We start from the raw sequence: 17,052 nt of genomic DNA, 5'->3' as shown, positions 1-17,052 counted from the left end.
TGTGTGTGTGTGTGTGTTCTTTCACATTTAGTGCTCACATCGACTGAATGAAATAAACCTCGATCACTACATTTAACTGACAGCACTGGAAAAACATCGCCCTCCTAGGACCGTATTCTGCCTGGGGGGTTAGCTGGGATGAATGGGATTGGTGGTGTTATGTTGGGGACATTTGGTGTCATTGGTCTCAGTATGGGGGGGGGGGGGGTTGTAGATTCATTTGAAAGTGAAGGACGTTGTTTTTTAGGTCTTTGGATCCTCAGCGGCTTGGTGGACAGGATGTCGTTTTGAGCCCCCCCTCCCTCCCCCGACCCCCCCCCTTCATTCAAACAAACAAGACCTCAACTAATAAGACGTATTCAAACAGCACTGTGGATGCGAAGGGGGGGTTTGGGTCGGGGTGTCGAGGTCCAAGGAAAGTAAGACCAGGTCTTTTAAGTATGGGGGGGGGGGGCAGCTATCAGCATTATGCTTTGTGACAAACGTATCACATCCCCCCCCCCCCCCCCCCCCCCCCACAGCTACCGAGAGCAACAACACCAAAGGGCTTATTCTCATTCTGATTTAATTGTACCCCCCCCCCTGCATTAATGAGCAGTTGGTTAATGAGAAGTTAGAAAAGTGTTACATCAGACTTATTGGTTTGGGGGGGTCATCGGAGACAGGCTCTCTTTTCAGCACTCACACTATCACAACACTGCTTATTAGACCCCTGACAGATGTTTGGTTCAATGTTCTCCGATCCCATGTGACCCCCCCCCCCCCCCCCAGGAGAACACAGGGCCCACTGTAACAGGCACACTGGTGTGATGATGAACTAAATCTCCCTCTGCCCTCCACAGACGTCCATCACTAATTGGCATGATGGCCGTGGTGTACCGGCTCTGTGTGGCGGGGGGGGGGGGGTTGGGGGGGGGGGGGACCTGGGCTGTATATCTACCATTGACACAGTCTGACAATACAATGCAAACAAACAACATTTATAAGATTGGCAACTTCAGAACACGGCGAGTCTTCTTTTGGATCGGAGGACCAAGTCACTTTTTGTCGTCCAAAGTGCTGACGAGAGCTGGCAAAGAATTCTGGGAGGGTTCTGAGGTTTTGCTGTTGTTGTCGGTGATCTCCTCCTCCTGCTCCTCCTCCTCCTGCTCCTCCTCCTCCTGCTTCTCCTCCTCTGCCGTCTCTAGAGGGCTGGCGCCGGCCATCTTGTTCTCAGAGTTGGTGGCGTTGTTGGGGTGCGCCGTCCCGTTGGTGGCGGCCGGGGTGTCAGCCTGTGTGGGGGGGGTGTCAGCCTGTGTGGGGGGGGCGTCAGCCTGTGGGGGGGGGGCGTTAGCCGCCTCGCTGCTTCCTGCGGCCCCTTCGTCTGCGGCGTGTTTCTGGGCCGGCGGGCCGGCGGTGTCCCTCGCGTCTCCTCCCATCGTGGGGTCCTGGTCCTGCGCCGCGTTGACCCCGCCCCCCTCCCCGCTGGTCGCAGGACTTCCGCCCGTTGCTTTCTCTGCGCAGTCGGCCCCCAGCGCTGCCTCGCAGCCACGAGCCGGACCCTCAGAAGCGTCTCTGGCGTCGACCTCCTTGACCTCCGTCTCGGCCAAAGCTCGGTTGAAGTTGAAGGCCTGGATGAGGCGGATCAGGTGCTTGACCTTCTCCAGGGAGAGATGCATGTCCTTCTGACGGGCCAGGATGCTGTTTTTGGTCTCCATGCATTTCTGATGAAAGATGACAACAGGGTCAGACTCCACCTCAACATCTGCCCTGCAGAGGACCTCCACTGTGTCCCTAAAGGACTGGAACCGTCCTGCTAAATGTGGGACAAACACGTTAAATGATGGAGAGTAAAGAGCAAAGTGCACGAGTTCAACCGGGTGACGGGGGGGGGGGGGGGGGGGTTGTGCATGTAGTGTGGACATTGAGGTTTTACCGTTATAGAGTTGCTGAGCTGCTTGACCCTCTGTTCCAGCTGCTCTCGCTCTAGCTTCAGTTCAGCGCTCCATTTCATCAGCTTCTGCTTCTCCTCCTCTTTAGCTGCAGCACAGACAGAAAGGTGGAGGTGAATCTCCGGCTGAGCGGCTCAGGGCCGGATGCTCCGGGAGGTGAAACCTGACGTCACCTTCTTTGTAGGCGATGTAGGAATGAACAATAGCCAGAGTACCGGGCCACGGGATGGCTTCTTCTTTCTTCAGGATCTGCAAAGAGAAGCTCAGAGTTGTCAAAGAGGCAGAGAACAAGATTTGAGGGAGATTTGAGTTGAGCGCCACCCTGTGGTGGTACCGAGAAGGGGGACAAGCAATGGAGTGGATGGATGAGAGATGCTAACCCTGCTGACAATGAATGGGACAGATGCACAAAAAAACAATACTGCATCATGTGTTGCTTACAAAGGCTTGAACGGTCCTAAAGTCTAGGACAGTGAGGCAGAAGGCCGGTCAGCAGAAGCAGATTTCTACAGTCAACCATCTAGCGGCTCTGATTGGCCCTCCTTTGCACTGCGGTACCCCCCCCCCCCTTATTCAGGATCAGTCACGGCTGCTGTGGTTACCTGATCTTGACATTTTGGACAGATCCACATGCCTTTAGGAATGGTTTTCAGGGGCGGATCCAGGCAGTCCAGGTGATAAACACGAGAACACGTGTCGCACATGAGCAACTGGCCACTGCGTCTGCACACAGTGCAGAAATCCTCATGGATGTCTCCCTGTGAGGAAGAATTGGACCAATCAGTATCCAGCCGCCCAACCGAGCCCCGTGGAGAGGCAGGGGGAGGCACCGTGACCTGGGGGGGCTGGTTTTTAATAGCTAATGGACATGGTGTGTGAGGTTACTGGGCCCACAGGAGGAGTTACTGGAATGTTAGAATGTGTACGCAGTACTTAACGGATGCTGAGGGCTACAGGACACTGTTCACTTTGTAAGGCTGAAAGTAAAGAACCAAGTGATGACTGATGGTTACCACATGAAGACAACAGACTAATGAAGTGCTGGTGGAGGTCTCGGGGGGAGGAGGGGGGGGGGGGGGAGCAACAGAGCTACCGGGCCAATAAGGACTGTGTGTGACGGGGTGTTCTGCCCGTCTCCCCCATCGTTACTTACATCCCCAGAGCTGGGGCTGGGCAGGGGGAGGGGGCGGACGGGGCTGGAGGGGGAGGTCGGGGTGAGGCAGCCCAGCTCCGGGACGCTGCTGTATTTGGGAGGGCGACCTGGGTGAAATGAGACAGACAACAAGGACGGAAAACAAAGAAAAAAAGAAAGATGGAGAGGGGGGAAGAAAACAAAAACAAACAGTCTGTATGACATACCTTGGAAAGGGAGTCTTCATTGGCTAGCGTGAGACGGGGGGAGGAGGGTGGGGGCGTAAAGGGAGAAGGGGGAGTCAGAAGCACAGACAGCAGTGTTAGTGCATGAGAGGCAGGCTGAGGCCAGAGCACAAGTACAACCGAGACGTCTATGGAGCTTTGTGTCAGATGTTAACGCGTCACATGACCAGCTCCACAGCTTCTGAGTCACCAGACAGGACCAGCAGGTCCATCACCAGACAGGACCAGCTGGTCCATCACCAGACAGGACCAGCAGGTCCATCACCAGACAGGACCAGCTGGTCCATCACCAGACAGGACCAGCTGGTCCATCACCAGACAGGACCAGCAGGTCCATCACCAGACAGGACCAGCTGGTCCATCACCAGACAGGACCAGCAGGTCCATCACCAGACAGGACCAGCTGGTCCATCACCAGACAGGACCAGCAGGTCCATCACCAGACAGGACCAGCTGGTCCATCACCAGACAGGACCAGCAGGTCCATCACCAGACAGGACCAGCTGGTCCATCACCAGACAGGACCAGCAGGTCCATCACCAGACAGGACCAGCTAGCTAGTGATTTCATTTTGCTTGTAGAGTGAGAAGTTAAATGGAGGATATGTAGGAAGAAGTTAAACAGGGAGAAGAATGGAAGAGGTAGATTCACTCCTTGTGAAGTAATAAAAGCAGCTATTGATCACCTTATCAATTGATCAATAGAGTGAGGTTTGACCAATTCATTCTTGGTATTATTAATGTTTGTAAAAGAATCTGCTGCTGCAGGTTTTAGGGTCGCAGAGATGAAACCTCACATCTCGTTCACATTTCTAAGGAAGGTGAGAAACAAGCAGAACTGGGGCTGAGTGAGGAGACAGGAAGCAGGAAGAGGAGGGAGGAGGTGTTAGTAGGAGGCACCGGGAGGCTCTCTACGGGTCAGTGTGTCATACGGACCTCTCTTCCTGGTCCCCTGGTGCAGAGGGCTGTTCAGGTAGCTCACTGCACTCTTCTTCCTCTGAAACACCAACAAACACAGTGAGTGACGAGAAGAGACGCAGCAGCTGGAGGAGCAGTGTACACATCTGTAGCACATCTGTAGCACACGTGGAGATGGTATTAAAGAACAAGAACAAGATCCCCTTTAATGAACACAACTATTTCCTGTGAGGTAGACTATTAAACAGCTGTAGACAACACAGAGGGTCTGAGAAGAGAAGGAGTTTAATGTGGCCATGTGACTAAAACTAGACTAAAACTAAGAAGGATTAAAATGACTAAATGTGACTAAAACTAAGATGCATTTGCTCTGGGGTGAAGGAGGCGAGGAGCACTGAGCTGTGGGTGAAGGAGGCGAGGAGCACTGAGCTGTGGGTGAAGGAGGCGAGGAGCACTCTGTACCTCGGGCTCGAACACGGCGCCGCTGTACACCGGGTTCGCCGTGGTTCTCCTCTTGCGCTCCTGTCTTTTGCTCTGAATCTCTGCAGAAAAGAAACACACATCAGAGTGAAGAGACAGTGGAGCTAAAAGAGGAGGAGGAGGAGGAGGAGGTGGGGGCTCACCTTCCAGGTGGTCGTGTGTCACAAGGCCCAGAGACACCATGAAGGCCAGTTTCTACAAGACAAACAGAGTCACCATCAGAGCCTTAAAGCTCCTCTGAAGAACATCTTTAATTTCATACACAAGTCAAGCTGACGTTAACCCTCCCATAGACCGTTCATGGCCACCTCCAGGGCTAAAAACCCTGTATGAAGGACGGTTTGGAGATGGAAGGATAAAGTAACTGAGAACAAGGATGAAAGTCACCTCCAATCATTTTAAACCCATCTCTCATATTCATAAACCTATAGAAACAAACCCTCTGAGGGAACAAGTACTAACGCGTTGTAGAGAAACACTGATCCTCTATTGGTTATCAGTGAATATCAGCACAGACCTCTGGGTTCTCCTCCTTCTTGGTTCTGAGAGGCGGAGGCAACAGCGGGGGAGAGGAAGAGGAGGAGGAGGAGGAGGAGGAGCTGGAGGAGATGCTGACGACGACCTTCTGCTCTGCTGCTTTAACAGTCTGTAGAGAGGAGAGAGTCAGTCACCTGGATGGCTTCAGGGTTTGTGGGACAGGTGAACTCCAGAGGGGGGGGGGGTCTCCTACCTTGGGCTCGGCGATCAGGCTGCTTATCTGGATGGGCTTGGCGGGGGTCGGGGTGAGGATGGGCGTGAGGCCCAGCGCCTGGGCGGGGCTGGCGAGGCGGGCGGGGCTAGCGGTCACCGGCGTGGTGATGACGATGCCCGTCAGCGCGGCGGTGCCGGCCTTGCTGCACGGCTGCCCGTTGACGATGCGCACCTGGTGGATGGGGGCCGCCGAGGGCAGAGAGGACGACAGCTTGGTGGCCAACATGACGGGCCTCTGGAGCAGTTGGGGGGCTGCCATCATGGGGGGGGGAGGGGCCGGGGCGATGTGCACGTTGGTGGGCGTGGCTGGCTTCGGCCTGACCTGTGGACAAAAGACAGCCAATCAGAGAGCAGCACCAGAGAGGGAAGAGCTGGGTAATGCCACTGTGGAGCTCTACTGTACTGGTACTACCACGTCTTCTACTACTACCACCACCATAGATTCTATTACTTCTAATACTACTACTACTACTACTACCACCACCATAGATTCTACTACTTCTAATACTACTACTACTACTACTACCACCACCATAGATTCTACTACTTCTAATACTACTACTACTACTACTACCACCACCATAGATTCTACTACTTCTAATACTACTACTACTACTACTAACACCACCATAGATTCTACTACTTCTAATACTACTACTACTACTACTACTACCACCACCATAGATTCTATTACTTCTAATACTACTACTACTACTACTACCACCACCATAGATTCTACTACTTCTAATACTACTACTACTACTACTACCACCACCATAGATTCTACTACTTCTAATACTACTACTACTACTACTACTACCACCACCATAGATTCTACTACTTCTAATACTACTACTACTACTACTACTACCACCACCATAGATTCTACCACTTCTAATACTACTACTACTACTACTACCACCACCATAGATTCTACTACTTCTAATACTACTACTACTACTACTACCACCACCATAGATTCTACTACTTCTAATACTACTACTACTACTACTACTACCACCACCATAGATTCTACTACTTCTAATACTACTACTACTACTACTACTACCACCACCATAGATTCTACTACTTCTAATACTACTACTACTACTACTACCACCACCATAGATTCTATTACTTCTAATACTACTACTACTACTACTAGCACCACCACCATAGATTCTACTACTTCTAATACTACTACTACTACTACTACTACCACCACCATAGATTCTACTACTTCTAATACTACTACTACTACTACTACTACTACCACCACCATAGATTCTACTACTTCTAATACTACTACTACTACTACTACTACCACCACCATAGATTCTACTACTTCTAATACTACTACTACTACTACTACTACCACCACCATAGATTCTACTACTTCTAATACTACTACTACTACTAACACCACCATAGATTCTATTACTTCTAATACTACTACTACTACTACTAGCACCACCACCATAGATTCTACTACTTCTAATACTACTACTACTACTACTACCACCACTGGGGATTCTACTACTACTGATGTTACTGAAACTATGACATCATCTTAAACATTAAAGTGGTGACTTTGGTGAAGCCACAGAGAGATTTACGTTAGTGAGTCTCCTTTAACTTTAATAGAAGAGACTACAGGTGCTCAGTGACATCACTCAACACAGGTACATATCAGGGTTAAACACACACAGCCAGGAACACAAAATACCAAGAAGCTGCAGGACACACACACACACACACTGAATAAAGAAGCACAACGTGAGGACAGGAGATGAGGAGAGGCAACACAGAGCAAACAGTGTTTTAGTGCCATTGAGCAAGGCGTGAGTGTCTGCTGTGCCCCCCCCTGCTGGAGGGGGAGCGGGTCACCTCAGGGTGGGCCACACACACTGATCTGAGGGGGTTAGGGTCGGAGGCGGGGCGTATGGGGACGCACCTGTGGCTGAAAGGTGGGTCGAGGCATCAGTCTAGGAGGAGGGACAAACTGAGGAACTTTGATTGGCTGGGTGGTGGTGGTGGTGGTGGTGGAGGTGATGGTGGTGGCCTGCACCTGAGACAAAACCACAGCAGATGTGGATCTGTGGTGCTGTTACACCCGCACACCTGTTGTTTTAACACCAACACGTGGGTGGTTTTGTTCTAATGGGACTTGAGACGTTGTCCGACCTCTACTGCTCCTCATGAACATGTGGCCATGTATCAAAGAGCCGGCACACCTTTCCACTAACAGCAGCTCTCCTACCGATGACAACACGAAATCTACAGCAGCTCACATTTTAGGGGGGTACATGGCAGGAAGGGAGGGGCCTTACCACCATGGCGTTCTTGGACACCAGTCGCACCGGCTCTGAACTCTGATTGGTCAGCTTGCTGACCACCTGCAGGTTGATGGGGGCGTTCTGCAGGTCGGGTTTGGGAATAGCCGTGGTTACCATGGCGACAGCGGGCGGGCGATGCGGCAGGACGGAGCCGGGCGGGGCGGCAGCGGCTTTCAGCACCAGAGGTAGAGTCTTTGCGGTGAGGACCGGCGTGACCGTCAGGGTCTGTGGACAGAGACCCGGCTTAGGACCTTCACAGTGGCTCTGAGGCTGATGCTATCTCCTACATTACCCAGCATGCCATGTCACAACTCTCTGCATTATAGTTTGCAGTCTTTTGATTTTCAACAATCAGTGTTTATGACATCGTCGACTTTTACTAGATCCTAAAGTGTCAGCTTGTGGAAATCTAACAGAAAAGTAATGATCTCTTAATTGTTAACTAATTATTTCCCCCTTCATTTCAGCAAACTGGGTGTGATTGTGCATATAGTGTGTGTCCGTGTGTGCGTCCTACCTGCTGCAGTCCTCCAGGTATCTGCTGGCTCTGCAGCAGGTTCCCCGGCTTCATGTCGCCCCCTGCTGGAGGAGTTTGGACATGCAGCTGTAGCTTCGCATCCGGCTCCTGTTTCACCAACAACTCCTTCCTCAGCTGCTCCACCACCTTCTTCTGCAGGAGGAGAGAGGAAACAGGAGGTTAAAGGAGTAAACCCTCTCACCAACCCTCCACCAGACGGAGTTGGTGAGGTCACTGGTCTCCATTTGGAGAGCTGCTGTTATCTTGTGAGGAACTGAGGAATATCCCAGCATGCACTGTACTGATAATTCTAACGTGGTGTATTCACTCACGCATCAGAGTCAGACCTTCTAGTAAAATAAACGTACACAAATGGTTTTATACTGAATCAATCTAATTGGCTGAATCTAATTGGCTGTCGCTGCACAACACAGATTTATCAATCAAATGTATCAGATTGATTCCTACATTCATCTTTAATCATTCAAATTACGGCTATAAATTGTTATTTTAAAACACACACAGCCCTGTTGCTAAGCAACACACCTCCCGATGGAGAAGGAGGACTTCATCCACTGCTGAAGACATTTACCGTCCCAACCAATCAACACCCACTTCCTGTTTGTCCCCCCCAACAAAGTGAATGAGGAGGAAGGAGATAAAAGCAGAGCTCAGTGATGCTAAACCAGTGTGAAGGATCTACAGAGCGTTCCTCACTCCACTGGCCTCAGATTTCAACCTTCCATGTCTGAACTAAAAAGGTCATTCTACAACTTCCAAGTTCCTCTCTCCTCAGGGTTTCCATTGCCCCCCCCCCCCCCCCCCCGCTGAAAAAGTGAGCAAATAAAATAAGTAAATATTTTTATTCATTTATTTAATTAACCCTCTGTCTGTAGTTCACTCTCTCAAAGCCTAAATAAATCCTGGAGTCACCTTGTTGTCATGGTAACCTTCTGCAGCCTCACCAGCACACACATTCTGTGTGTGTGTGTGTGTGTATAAATACACACTCAGGCAGAAGTTTGACGTACCTGCTTCTCACTGAGGGCCGTGATCTTGGCTTGAAGCTCGTGGAGCTGCTTCTTCAGATCTGCGTTCTGAAAACAGGAAACAGTCAGACCCCCCCATAAAATAAAACCTACTGAACGTCGGTACATCAGAGACAAAAGACCAGAGTCCCGGTTTACCTGAGGGTCCTGCTTCATCTGGGCAACCAGTTTCTGCAGAAGAAGAGCAGAGAGTCAGAAGGCCCATGACCACCTGCTGGTCAGAGCAGCTCAGGCCTACTGATGGCATGAGAGAAACATCCGAGGCTCTGAGGCTCATTAAAGACACTTTGATTTACCCACAGTTCATAGCAACGTTGGGTCAAACTATGAGGCTTGTGTGTGATAATCCTGCAATATAAAATCTATACAGAAACACAGAAGGATTAAAGAGGTTTGTTCAAACATTTTGTTAAGATGATTTTACAAAAGTGAACTAGATTATTTTAAAATGACCTCATCTGGAGAGGTCGCATCCAGGAAGACGTTCAAATGAGGGACTACAAAGAATAAAGTGAATACTCACCTTACGACTCGAGCTAATCAAATTCATTTAGATTCATTGTTCAGCTGTTTTTACCCCACGTTTAAGAAGTATTTGATATTTCTACATCTCATTATCATTAGTCTCTCTCCATGTCATTATACATGTGTGTGTGTAATATATATATATATATATATATATATATTACACACACACACACACACACACACTAGTGAACTAAAAGTGAAGTAAAATAAATAAATACTGGGGCTGTCAATAGAAAGGAAAAAGTTGACTAGTTAATGGCACATTCATCTTGATTAATGAATTTTGTTGTTTTTAATGAATGTAAAGTGAGTAATCACTTTAGAAAACGTGTATTGTTTAATTGTTAATGTAATCTTAAACCCACAGGGTTCATAAAGCAGCCAGAGGTCAGAGCTACTTGTCTTATTAACAATCAATAACCCACAACTAGCTCTCTTTACAGGGTAAAACACCACGACAGCTTGTGACACATAAACATTTGGTAATACGAATAATTGTACATTTATAAACCCATTTACCAGCCGAACTGCATGCTGGGTAAACTCACAACAAGAAGTGACCTCTACATTAAATCACAGAAGAGCGACACAGCGAGGGACCTGAGATGCACCGACACGACGAGAGAGGAGCCGGGTCGGTTTCCAACGTGAGAAAACCATTGCAATGAGCCTCTGGTGGAAACTAGCAGCCACAACGAGCTAACACGCTAACGAGCTAACGAGCTAACACGCCGGCCCGTTAGTAGCAAGTTGGCCAGCGAGCCGTTTGTGGAGCCGTGCTCAATGAATTAATGTGTTTACTTGAAAAAGCAATACTGTGATGTACTGGGATCCCATCAGAATGTTTCTTGATACCATGATGTGGATTCTTGCCCCCCCCCACCCCCCTGTTATAATGGTAGGGAAATCGCTGCATGGATTTTATGAGAATAATAAAAACATACTGATCTGCCCATAAAACCCTTCATGGGGATTCAAAAAGGGAAGAAAGCTCAGTGAGAAGGTTGGAGGAGGATCCTCCCCCAGGAAGGACTGTGAGGTCATGTGAGACAATACATTCAATTCATATGACACAGGATTCAAATACACATAATGTCAACATATCCATCATCTTCATCATCATCATCTCGTCTTGATCTGCCATCGTGTGGTTACAGAATCATGGTTCCTCCCTTTGGAAGGAGATGATCCTGAAGACTCAAGTCTGGTTCAAACTAAGACTGTTTGTTGTTGAAAGCCTGACTTTAATCATCGGGACATTTGATCCACGTACGATGGACGGGGCCCTGGACTCACCTGATGGATCTGGATCTCCACCTTCAGGGCCTCCTGTAACATCTGGAGCTCCATCATGGATCCAGTCAGTCTGCCAGCTGATCGATCAGCCTGCACACACACACACACACACACACACAATATCAGCGGCAGGGCCTCATATACTTAGTACCTTAATGAGGTATCAACAGCTACAGGTAAAAGTATTGAGAGTACTTGTACCTTAACGCCGTCTCCAGGAGGAAAACCATCCACCTGAAGCATTAAAGTGCCGCTAGAAACAAACATTTCAACTTTAAAAAACAGAACTCTTGGTTATAATGAAACATCATCAAAAGGATTCAGTGTTCAATTAGCTTCATGCTACGATGGGAACTCTCCTTATTAAAAGGAACTTAAACCATTACCCATGTTCACTTAAAAAAACATGAAATATTCATCATTCTCAATGAGACATTGTTATATATTATCATGTTTGTCCTAATAAAGTTCATATATTTGCAAAGAACTTCAGCAGCATCACCTACTTAGACTTCTGAGAGAATATTACACTGTATATGGCCAACAAATGCATATTAGATCATTTTAATATTGCAGTTTATCACCACGGAGCCACGTTGAGGTACTTTGTGTACTAGTACATAGACAACTATTAAATCACTGGTTCTTATACTATTCATGTAGAAAGTTACAAGTGTTTCAAAAACAATATTTACCTCTGATTTGTTACACATTTCATGTGAAATGGAACTGAAGTGAAAATGTTTGAATGTAAACTTTATTAACAGAATAAATACAACATTAAAATAACTTTATCACTGTTATAATCTTAAAAAGAGACTCACCGCCTGGCTGCGGGACTGGACTCCACCCCCCCGTGCTGCCCTGTGACACACGACAAACGCACATCGTTAACAGCCTGTGATCAATAAATATGCAACTCTGTATTAATAAGAAGGATCTATCTTCATATCCTTTAAGTCTAAATCTCACACACACAATAAACTAAAGTCATAGGAGTGTAAGTAAGGAGGAAAGTAACTAAATACTACTTTTGACTAAAGCGGTACCTTGATGTTTTGTATTTGTATGTAAGTAGGTTTTTACAGGTTAAAAGTACTAAACAATACACAAAGTACTCAGACTTCAAAGTACCAGTTACTCTTTGTGATGAGCACTTTCACGTTCTCTTTGTATCGTTTAAACGCAGACATAAAAATCATAGTAAATGGACACCGCCCCCCCGCCCCCCCCTGATGACAGCAGGAACCACACGTGCCCCCTGCCCATCAGAGACCACCATTCATCCCTCAGATACGAGGCCTCTGATTGGAGGACGAGCTGCTCCCCACTCACAGAGTAAGCAGTAAAAGTACACGGGACGACAGTATCAGTACTAACAGTATCAGCAACATGAAGTTTAAGCACACAAGAATGGAAGCCCCTTGTAGTGGATACCTGTACATAAGTAGTATCATAACTACTTAGCTATAGTGTATATAATCGTAAAAGTACACATGTATAACAATCTTTGTGTAGTTATAGTATCTGTAGTAATAAAAGTACATAAGTAGTATCCCCTTTGTTTGGTTATAGTATATCTAATTGTAAAAGTACTTAAGTATAATCTTCTCTGTGTAGTTATAGTATCAATAGTAGTAAAAGTACATGAGTAGTATCATCTTTGTGTAGTTATAATATCTAGTACTAAGAGTACATAAGTAGTATCCTTTTTGTGTAGTTATAGTATCTGGAGAAGTAAAAGTACATAAGTAGTACCATCTCTGTGTATTTATAGAATTGGTAGTAAGAGGTAGGCAGAACATTATTATTATAGTATAGTATATATAGTATATTATAATAGTACTTATTAGTATTATCTTAATATTACTGAAGTACTACCATTAAAAATGAAAAAACTTGTTACCAACAAGTACCTGAAAGAGCAACGCAAGTATCGGAGGAGACTAGAAGTACTTTGTGAATTGAGAGAAAGTACTCCTCTATAAAATGTGAGTACTGAGTGAGCTGGAGCGAGAGGTCGTGACCTCTACCACACCAGGTAGGTCCCTGTAGTACATCAGTTAAAAAACTTCCATCGCCATCACTTGCATGTACAAGTACATTCAACTCAGTTGTCTATTATACAATGTAATACAGCAGTATAAGTACTATAATCTCTTAAATGTAAATGAGTAGGAGAATAAAACAAATACTTTGTAGTAAAACACAGCACAGTACTTGAGTAAAGAGTACATTCCAGCACTGTGCATGAAAATACTCAAGGCAAGTACAAGTACCTGGAAAGGCTGCCGTTACGCAGGCCTGTTGTAAAAGTACTTGGTAAGGTGTGTACAGGTGGTACCGGGACCGTGTGGCTCATCCTAACCCCGGCGCCTCGCACCAGACCCCCGGTCACAGCTCCCCGGCCCCGGGCCTGCGGCCCCGGCTAATTGGGAGTAATTGTTCCCCGGGTGGGACACCAAGTTGTCCGGATAAACTTCCATCAGCATCACATGCCGCCGCAGAGGGCCCCGAAAACCCCCGAAATGAAGCTTAAAATGGAGGGTTTCGAGATGAGAGCCTCTGCTGCGGGAGAAAACTGAAAAGTGTTGTTTTTGTTTCGGCGGAGGAATAAATGTTTTATAACCTTGTTATTAAGCCACTATGGCCGCCTGGATGTCCACCCTGCAGCGGATCAAACCCCCGCTGAGCCTCCCCGGTGAACCCCCCCCCATCCATCGGCGTCCCTCACGTCCCCCATGTTGATAAAAGAAGTGTCCGAACACACGGACCCCTCCGACATTGCTCCGCTGCGAGATGTTACGGAGAACAAGTGGATGTAGCGTTAGCAGCTAGCCGCTAAGGCTAGCGCCTCCTGCTAGCCGCCACGGAGCTAACGCTAGCTAGCCACGCTGATAACTTGCACCGAAAGGAGCAATAATCGAGTCGTTCGGCGGCAATTTGACAGAGAAACCCCCACACAAAGAAGGGCCATAAGAGGGGGGATACGACGCAGGAAGGGTGTCGCGGACGGGGCGCCATTTCTCAGAAATCCCGACACCGAACAGCGGGCGTCGGTGGGTCCAAGTTATCCCTCGGCCCCCTTGTCCTCCACAAATACCAACTCCTAGAATAAGAAACACTCACCAGCTAAAACACACAGAAACACGGGGGGACCTGGTGGACGCACCGGCCGGCTCGGCTCGCACACCTGCCCGCTAGCTCACAGCCGACGCACCAACGGGGCCGGCGGCGGCACACAGGTGAAGTTTGGCAACACGGAAAATTAAAGTTATGAAATTAAAAAAGCCCAATGTACACTTACTCAGCAGCAGTCCTCCTCTAGATTAATTAAATATATATATAAATGTGTAAGGAGCCGATCCACGATGGAACAACAGCATGGAGGAGGAGTCCGGCTCAACACTTTCCCGCGCTGCTTTATGTTGTTGCCGTATTTTATATTTAGTTTTGGTTAAAAATTAGTGTAAAAACAGAGAAACTGAAGCTACAAAACAAGAAGAACTCTTCTTCAATCTCATTCAGCTCAGCCGAAGCACCGCGCGTATCCCTGCGCCGCGGAGCTGGAGGAAGGGGCTAGCGAGAAACTACTCGCGCGCGCGGCTGGCACGCGTGGCACCGCCACAAAGCAATCGACCTGTGCGCGTCCGCGTGACGCCGTTAAAGTTCGTCAAATCGAACCGATCGGCGGCACAAGACGCGAAGAAAATGTGTTCGAAAAGCGGACTACTTTTTGTGTCGGTGCCGCGAATTTATTTCACTTTGCCTAAGGAACGGCGGTGCTGCGACTCCCATTGCCTAGGGAAAAAACCCGGATGTAAACTCAGCGAAACTCTAAGGAGAGAAAGTCGGCGCGCACACAAACACAAGCGCGTACACGCACACACACACACACACCATTTGTTTAACTTGGCAGTGACGCGGAACAGTTTGTTGGCGTCTGGTTCTGGTTCTACTTCGACCCGGGTCATCCAGCCTCAGTCTGCCGCTGGTAGAGCTGCAGGAGGAGGAGAGGAGGAGGAGGGGAGGGAAGGAGGCGCAGGAGAGGAGGGGGAGAGGAGGAAGGAAGAAGAGGAGGGGAGGAGGAGGAGAGGAGAGCATTTTGCACATTTGTTTGACATATAATACACATTAATATCACAGCCCCAAATTCTCAAGAAGAATAGTACTGCACTAAATAGTTAGAAAGAGATATTTGTTGTAGTACTTTTTACGCCACCTGTTCAGTAATTACTGAAAAGTAAAAACATTGTGGTTCTGGAGAGGATAACTTTGTTATCCATTCATTGTATGTTATTGATGATTTGTATCTATTTACTAGATGGAGCTACACATCAACCTCCTTCTGTTTATGTTTTACAGTACATTTAATGGACCACTGTACTATTAGGATGTATTTGTTCTGTACTTATTTAGTTAACACTTTACATATTCAGTTTTCATATGTTATTAATCCTCTAAGTGATAGTGTTGGTAAAAGGAATGCTCACCTTTTTGTGTCTCTATTCTGTCTCTACTTGGTATTGACTATTTATTAATGTGTCTATCTATATTATTTTTGAATTGAGTCTCTCTACCGTGTGTCTACTGTGTATCTTTTTTGTATGCACTATGTATCTACTGTGTATCTACTTCATCTCTACTGTATCTACTCTGTCCATGCAATGTCCCTCATGCCTGCTGTGGTGACACGCAGTGACTCAGAGGAACCACTAGATGGAAATAGAAATCAACCAGATCAGAACAAACCAGAACAAACCAGAGCCCTTCTCCCCTCTGGCTCTGGTCTTAACTGTCCTGTGTTTGTTTTGGATTCTCAGCAGTGGACCTGAACTCAAGTCCAACATGGTTAAGAGGATTCCTGGTTCTGACCCAGAAGGTTCCAGGCTTAACTCAACTAAGGCAGGACTCCCAATAGTTTATGGTCTAGTATCAGGTCTTCTTCAATACAGCATGATGTTCCTTCAGTAAATGATGGTCCATTTAGAGTCAAACAGACCATGAAGCAGGGGATGCTTTAGGGCGGGGCTACACGCCGATTGACAGGTCTCCACCAGAGGCGCATACAGCGTCTCTACGTCCTCCTCACTCCTGGTATGGTCACTTCCTGTTCACTGGTTGAACTGTGGATTTGTTGGAGGAACCAGAACCTCAGCTACCAGAGCCTGTAAGGATGTCTTCTTGTGGCTAGTGGGTCAGCGATTTGATCCCAGAGCGTCAGAACTGTACTTAGTCAGGTCTCATTTCATTAAATATAACTCATCTCTAAAGTTCATCTTAAATTAGATGAGTAGACAAGGTTAAAGCGGTAATTAGAAGACAGATACTAAAAAAAGTCTAAAAAAGATTTTTTTTAGATTAGATTCAACTCTTTTGTCATTACAGATGTACAAGAACAGAGCAACAAAACGCAGTTTGCCATCCAGGATCCAAGAAATGTCCCGGTGTGGATTGTTGCTGGTGTATGTTGTGGTTTTGCTGTACTCTTGTAGTACCTGGGTTCGCTTCACTTCGTGTCCCTGATTGTCACCTCCTGTCTTTTGCTTGATCTGCGATTGAGTCCTGCTTCCACCACCTCAAGGGAAACAAGCTGGTACACTGTGGTAGACAGGAGTACTATTTATATCCTCACATGTTCAAAAATATAACTTTTACTCATCAACGTGTCGCTGTTTGTCGGTAACAGAAACAAAAGCAGTGACATTAAGAACATCAGATGTTGTGCAGGAGGCTCCTTCTTTAGGTTTTATCTGGACCAATTGGCCGGCTTCTTTCACCCAATGGGGGGGTAACGACTTCCTGTCCCTTGGTAACCTCGTTAACGTGTGTTGATTGGCTGCCAGCCGGCTCAGCCCTCCTTTGAGAAGC

The 17,052-nt window shown here is 47.4% G+C and overlaps 1 protein-coding gene across 5 annotated transcripts; it reads right to left on the bottom strand.

Annotated features, from left to right (window-relative positions):
- Positions 1–759: 759 nt before the first annotated feature.
- Positions 760–14,926, bottom strand: phf21ab (PHD finger protein 21Ab). Of its 5 annotated transcripts, none has more exons than XM_037452314.2 (19): positions 14,489–14,926; positions 12,006–12,045; positions 11,383–11,434; positions 11,182–11,271; positions 9,496–9,528; positions 9,340–9,405; positions 8,309–8,461; positions 7,786–8,016; positions 7,410–7,523; positions 5,436–5,777; positions 5,223–5,351; positions 4,849–4,900; positions 4,688–4,767; positions 4,244–4,304; positions 3,291–3,313; positions 2,534–2,689; positions 2,105–2,180; positions 1,916–2,019; positions 760–1,703 (listed from the first exon to the last, which is right to left on the bottom strand). In XM_037452314.2, exons 3-19 carry the CDS (start codon positions 11,422–11,424, stop codon positions 1,038–1,040), a joined length of 2,418 nt encoding a protein of 805 aa, XP_037308211.2. In that variant the 5' UTR covers positions 11,425–11,434; positions 12,006–12,045; positions 14,489–14,926; the 3' UTR covers positions 760–1,037. The 5 variants fall into 5 exon arrangements, with proteins under 5 accessions (XP_037308211.2, XP_037308209.2, XP_037308210.2 ...); XM_037452312.2 differs by lacking the exon at positions 3,291–3,313 and adding an exon at positions 3,085–3,191; XM_037452313.2 differs by lacking the exons at positions 3,291–3,313; positions 14,489–14,926 and adding exons at positions 3,085–3,191; positions 14,311–14,478.
- Positions 14,927–17,052: the final 2,126 nt, after the last annotated feature.

Source organism: Pungitius pungitius, chromosome 6, assembly GCF_949316345.1.
Source record: "Pungitius pungitius chromosome 6, fPunPun2.1, whole genome shotgun sequence".
Lineage (NCBI taxonomy): Eukaryota > Metazoa > Chordata > Actinopteri > Perciformes > Gasterosteidae > Pungitius > Pungitius pungitius.
Note: the sequence above shows the minus strand (reverse complement) of the source record. Positions and strands in the feature narration are given on the sequence as shown.

What these genes read in the sequence shown, in the direction of transcription:
- phf21ab (XM_037452312.2), bottom strand. Translation starts at nt 11,424, where the DNA reads ATGCTTCAGGTGGATGGTTTTCCTCCTGGAGACGGCGTTAAG. An exon ending in AGAAGGAGGAGAACCCAGAG is followed by an intron (nt 4,901 to 5,222) that starts GTCTGTGCTGAT and finishes TTTGTCTTGTAG; the next exon opens with AAACTGGCCTTCATGGTGTC. An exon ending in GCGCCGTGTTCGAGCCCGAG is followed by an intron (nt 4,305 to 4,687) that starts GTACAGAGTGCT and finishes TTGGTGTTTCAG; the next exon opens with AGGAAGAAGAGTGCAGTGAG.